Consider the following 6,753-nt stretch of genomic DNA (forward strand, 5'->3'; position numbering starts at 1 on the left):
ATGTTTTCCAACAATTATAATATTTTTGAGTTTTGCTATATACAAGCAAGTTTGCGTACCATTCTGCGTACTAATGTTGTTGCCTTTATATTCTAAATTCAAATTAGCACTGTTTTCAATAAAATCTACTTTCTGACTAATCATATTAAATGGGTGCACGTATTAGTGCACAAAATCGTTTACAATTAGATTTTTTCAATATTTTTTGGAACTCTTCAAAAATATTATAATTGTCTTATTTAAAATCAAGCTCAATTTAATAACACTGAAAATACCTCATATAAATATTTCTAGTGCATGTAAAATACTGAGCTTAATTTAGAAGTCACATAATATCTTTAGAAACACGTCACCGAGATTCGACACGCATAACGAGGCTTATAGTCCAATTTGCTTACATCAGAAAGAAAGAGCAAGGTGTTACATTATGTTATTCCTGTGAGGATTCAAAGCATCACCAATTTAACTAAATAAAACAAAAATGATCAATTACGATAAAATATGTAGAATTTTGATAAGTTAGAAAAGAAAAAAGAAAAAGAAAAACAGTGGAAGTAGAATTGAGATCACAGATCACCTCACTAACCAAACAATGACTTGAGAAATAGAGATTTTTATAATATAATCATGCTGGGGCTAAGCTAAGATACTCCACGACACCTCAAAAAAAAAAAAGGCTCTATGCCATAAAAATCAGTCGGGAACTTCATTTGGAATCGACAAACTATGTCACAGCACAATACTCTTGAGTTTTTGTCATAAGATATCGCATCCCTATCCAACTAGTGCAAAATGCATACCCAATAACTTATCTTTATGGTCAGACAACACCCTACTAAATTGGAAACACAAAAGCTGGCAACTATGACATGCATCAAATTTGAAGTCAAGATTTTACAAGTTTCCCACCCCACATACCTTCTAAGACTGAATTTTAACATCCAAAAGATCCGACTTTTCCGTATACACATTCCGCAGTTCAGGAACACCATCTTGAAATTTGATCACAAACTTATCCAGGAAGCACCTCTCGCCAGGTAGTATGAAAGTCCCCAGGGACATATCATTCTTAACCAAACCCTTGGCTATCAAAATCTGAATAACTGAACATCTAGGTATAATCCTCTTCTCCAAGCTGAAAAATAGAACTGTAGGATTTTTAGCAATGTCTGTTGATGAACCCCCCATTTTGTTCACAAGGAAGTCCATTGCTTTTGTGATCTTCTTATCTGATAAAAGCATACAATTTGGATGCCGTTTAAAGGCTAAGAGAGCAACGTCTTTTGACCAACCCCATCTCTTATAAAGCTCCAACTTCGATTCCAACTTTGGTCTACTCATCCTCAATAACACTTGGATTGCATGAACGAAAACCGTTTTGGAGGGATCATATCCCATTTCCTTCACCTCGTGGATAGCCTCAACAAACCTACTATGCTTAACAAACGCTGTAGAAGGAAAATTAGTTACCAAGAAAGAGATTGTGGATTGAGGCACTCCAACTTGTCTCAAAAGTGCTATATTGGGAACCAAATTATGCATACAAACAACCCATGGTGAGCGCTTGAAAACGGTAACAACTTTCTCGTCAAGAATAAGTACACTCTTCAGGAAATCATAACAGGGTATAAGATATTTCTCCAAGCTCCTTGTTAACAGAGCAGGGTTTGAAGAGAGGATCCTAGAGAGGTCGGAGCTTGAAGCCCCCATAGAACGGAAAAACTCAATCTTGGGCAAAAGGGTCTTCTCAGGATTAGATAAAACCAGCTGCGGTTCTATCCTGACAAGCCGGGTGATTTGAGTATTGGTGAACCCATTCTCTTTGAGGAGATTAAGCACTGAGTCTGGTTTCTCTGGAGTTCGAAATCGTACCCTCTGGGATGCTAAAATAGCAGATTTTGTGGACAACCCACAACAGTTTATGAAGTAAGACACCGCAAAAGAATGTTTTTTTTCTTCTAGTTTTTCATTAGATTCAGCTAAACCGACTGAAGCAAATGATTTGCCAATAAAGAAACCATTTTTCAGAAGAAACCCCAAATTGGTCCTCCTGTGTTTGCCTAGTAATAGATGTCTTGAAAAGAGATAACCAAACATTATCGACTCACCAAGTTTTCATCAATCACCTTCAATCGGGTTCCCTTGATAGTTTGATTAATCCTTCAGAGAAGCCAGGCCTCTGAACTATTCTCCATGCGCTTCGAATCTGCGGGGCGCTAGAGCTCCATACAGAAATAAAATTAAAAACAAAAAAACTATTTATTGGCAACTGAAATAAGTTTCTTGACGGCACCTGGCATAAGCATGCCAACGGAGATAAAAAGTAGTCAGTCTGTAAGGTGCTGCTTTGATTTTCGTACAATTGGAGGGAACGCCTTTGATAAACATAAACCTAGTGTGCAACTGTGCCGTTTAGGTTGTCACAAACGAAAATGATAAAGAATAATATTATTTTCTTTTATAATTACAAAATTTTCTAAATAATAATAATATTATTATTATTTTATAATTACAAAATTTGAATTATTTATTATATGAGTTGAATACAAGTGATACTAACTCTTTGACTAATGAAATGCCTGAACCTGTACCCTTTTTTGCTTTAATTTTTTACTCAAATTACGGATTTGATAATTTGATAGAAGCTTCAGCTTCTACATAATAAAAGGTCAAGCATATTTAATATCTAGGTCAAATGAATTTATCCTTAATCTATTTAATTTCATATCAAATTATAAGAATGATAGTACAAAAGATTAAAAATATTAATTGTACACGTTATGTGTATATTTTCCTATTTTTGTTATGATTTTCTTTTTATATTAAACAGACTGTATTGTATCGGATCAATCCATCCAATCCAAATAATGAAATGGGTCAAACGAAACTTATAGCTATTGACATATAGAAAATGGAAAAGAATGGCTGAGAAGTTATTCATAGTACTGGTGACTAGAGATTTTCTTGTAAAGAACATGACTTGCGTAGAGATGCTAATCTTATGCAATCCCTTTAAAAAGAAAAAGATAGACCTTAAGATTGAGATTCTGACCTCATTTGGTTATATAGATGAGATGGGATAAAAATTAAAAATTATATAAAATATTATTTGAATATTATTTTTTAATATTATTTTTATTTTACAATTTAAAAATATTGAATTATTTTTTATTTTAGAATTTGAAAAAATTGTAATAATTAAATTAGATGAGATGGTTTTCAAACCAGACCTCAATCTTATACTAGTAGAAGAATTCTATGCATCAATCGCTATTCAATTTTACACTGCATACCTGTAGTTTTTTTTTTTCATAAGGTGTGTGGGTGTTTTTCATATGGTGTGTGAGTAGTTTTCATAGAGTAGAGTAATAAATAGTAGTTGATTAGATGAATTTTTCATACTAGTGAAACCTTTTTGCCGCAACTTTAAGAAAATATACTAAATTGTTTCTGTTTATCAGGAAAAATTAAAAAAAAAAATTAAAAAAGCAATACTGTTATAGAAAATGGAAATAGATCTTCTTGTGAAGGAAACCAGGTTAGCGGCCTGGCTTGGGAAACGTACACCAAATTTAAGGAAGTAAAATGGGATTAAAATCTTTAATTAAAATTTTCATTCAAATTTATTTGAAATTTATCAAAATTAATTTGTCATATTTTAATATTTAAAATATGATGTCATGTATTCCTAAATTGATATAAAACAATAATTATTTTCATAACCTTTTTGCACTATAAAAAGCATTGAAGTTCTCACGTGCTAAATCTTAGGATTGAAGTCTCCTCAAATTCGTGTCCGAGCAATTCCAATATAAAGTATGCCAATTTGTTCATAGAGAAAAGCTTTCTACCGGTTGGTCTGATATCCCTCAAATAACAGTTCTCTAATGGGTATTTGCCACTTAGCTTTTCCATTTCACATATAATATCCATGCATACAGCTGATAACCACCAGTAACTCCAGTAACCCTTACCCTTCCCCTCTTCCACCAAAGCCCCCTACCCTCCACCTCTCTGTGTGACCCCCTCCTCTCTCAAAACCAAATGTTGGCGAACACCATTGACCACGAGTCGCATTGAGCACCGATAGGTTGCATTTCACACTCCTGTTTTAAAATTGAGGAAATTTTCAAGGTCTGGCAGCAACATTTAAAAAAAAAATATGCACCCACAAATCCTACACCTTAATGTGGATATAATCTCATTGGTCTGGGAGTAGAATGAAAGAGAAGGCTCATGGATTGGTGCAAGACAATGAATTAAGAAGTATCAAGCAAGCAACACTATATTTCACAAAAATTCGAGCACATTGGTGAAGATCCTGAAACTTTTAGTAGCATGAAAGAGTAGTTATGTTCAAGTTTTCGACCTCATATTATGGCTATGATTCATGGTCACAGTCCGACAGTTCCAAAGAGCGGCGCCGCCATGTTCATAATATGTTGATTGACAATGGCTTCAATCAACTATCAAATCTCAAAAACTGAATACCTCCTATTATTCTTGTGAGGATTCAAAGCATCACCAATTTAAATAAATAAGAGGATCAATTACGATAAAATACGTAGAATTTTGATAATTAAAAAAAATAAAAAGTGGAAGTAGAATTGAGAAGCGGGCCTTCTTCCATAGGTGGGCCGCCCACCTTATCAAAAAGGAATCGCAGCAGTAACAGATCGCTGCTCTGATGAAGCCAGCGACAGAGGGGGGGAGTACAAGGGTATTCCTCCCGTCAGGCCCCTCACCCTTATTTACCGACCTGTTCCTTTCACCGACGTGTACTCCGCGGGCCCGAAGTGCGTGCACCCTACTTCCGATACTTCCGAGCCTAGGCCCGTAAAAGCTCCACCATTCAATTCTCCCAAAACCACTATCGTTTCCCTAAACTGGGTCACCGCTGAAATTAGTTTAACTATCACTATATGAAGAGCAATATATTTTAATTTCTTTCCGATGTGGGACTCGTTTGCAATGTCTGCGAGCCGAGAGAAGGAAGCCTCTGGTGCTCTCTTTCACCAAATTCCTTATCCATTCCGTACGTTCGGCGCGACTCGACGAAGGAGACTGGGGCTTGAGCCAGCCACTGAGGATGACGGAACTAATTCTAAAGAAAAACCTAATGGTGATTTTGTAAGATTGAACTATTTTTAGTGCCATTTTCATCGGGTTTTGGCATTAGGACGATCAAAGAAAATGAATGCATCGGCACGGGGCACTCCAGTTTTCGTTCCATTAATGTGGGGGGATCTATTCTTAGGGAATTTTGCTTCTAATCGTGGAATTTATTTTTTAATACCTTCTTTTCAACATAGGTTCAGAATGTGAAGTGGGAATATGTCGGTGGGGTTCTACCGGAGAATAGTGATATGCAACTACCGGAAAAGAAGAAGGTAGGAGCTTCTGGTATGTTTGCCCATTCAGCAATTGAAACTGAGTCAAACTTTCATAACATATTTGAAACTGATATATTGGATCATGTTAGTTTGTGGGGAACATTCGCAAGCAGATGATGAGCACTTTCTTTTGCTCCCTCAATTAGGTTTGTAAGTCCTCATACTTGAGTGAAAAAGGTTACTCGGTAGTAGAAATATCTACAATACTGACCCATATAGCCAAGTGGTACCTTTCCCTTTGCAGCCTACCACAACAATTGATTAAAAGAAATTAATACAGGTTATTGAATGTCTAATAAATTTATGAGCTCTGGCTCATATGGAACTTTCTGCACCCATAAGAGTACCCTTAAGGTCATGAATTCAACACCCATTGGGCATATGTGTAATTTACGGGGAAAAAAAAAAGAAACAAAAAGAGAATATTTGATCAGAAGAGGATTATGGATTAGTCTATTGATTGGAATGATGATGACTAAGTTCCGAACAACTTTTTGGGAAAAAGGTTTAGAAAACTTTCGGAGAAGCCTTTTTTTTTACCTTTTCATTAAGTTTTCTTGACTGAAAATATCTCTCCTATTTATGAGAATAGCGACTCTACAGATTGTTCGCTCGAGCGGTATCTCTGACGCTCGAGCAAAGCCTCAACCAGTAGTTCGCTCATCAGTTGCTCGATAGTCAGCTCGAGCTGAACACAACCCATAAGTTCGCTCGACACCCGCTTGACAGTCAGCTCAAGCGGGATGCCAACTCTAACGTTCGCTTGAGCGAATGTTCTTTTTAAGAGCTTCACGCCGTTTCAGTTTAAATACAAATTGTTTTAATTGTATTTTTACTTTTTGACATTCGAGGCAGCCGTATATTTACAGTAGAGAGAGTTGTCCTCTTGTGAGAATCTCAAAGTTCATTGAGTGTACTAGAGCTTTGGAATTAAGAACTTTGTGATTGATCTTTTGTACTCCACTTGTGTTGATAGTGAATTCATTGAGACCGACTCCGCCAGTGAACGTAGGCTTATATTGAGCCGAACCACTTCAATCTTAGTATTCTGTATGTGATTGTCATATTTTCTTTTGTTTGCTTCCGCTATTTCACTTTAACTTAACTTTGATAGCGAATTAATCCCAACAAATTATACATAAGTACATGATTTATCAAAGAAAGTCATGCGTTTGCATGAGACTGACATGTTTCAAGATTTTGATTAGCATGTAAATGTTTTAGCATCTGCTGCTTGGTTTTCCATCTAAACCATAAAAAAAGGTTGTAAAACCAGTTTCTGGAATTCAAGGTTTGAATGCTTTTGCCATAACTTATCAGGTTTTAGAAGAGCGTTCCCCTTCCATCTCCATAGCTGAGC

General features: G+C 35.8%; 1 protein-coding gene across 1 annotated transcript; it reads right to left on the reverse strand.

The window, feature by feature from the left end:
• Positions 1-921: 921 nt before the first annotated feature.
• Positions 922-2,097, reverse strand: LOC121260219 (transcription termination factor MTERF15, mitochondrial-like). The gene has a single exon (XM_041162056.1). The coding sequence runs from the start codon at positions 2,095-2,097 to the stop codon at positions 922-924; it is 1,176 nt and encodes a 391-aa protein (XP_041017990.1).
• Between the last annotated feature and the right edge of the window lie 4,656 nt (positions 2,098-6,753).

This window comes from Juglans microcarpa x Juglans regia, chromosome 4D (assembly GCF_004785595.1).
Source record: "Juglans microcarpa x Juglans regia isolate MS1-56 chromosome 4D, Jm3101_v1.0, whole genome shotgun sequence".
NCBI lineage: Eukaryota > Viridiplantae > Streptophyta > Magnoliopsida > Fagales > Juglandaceae > Juglans > Juglans microcarpa x Juglans regia.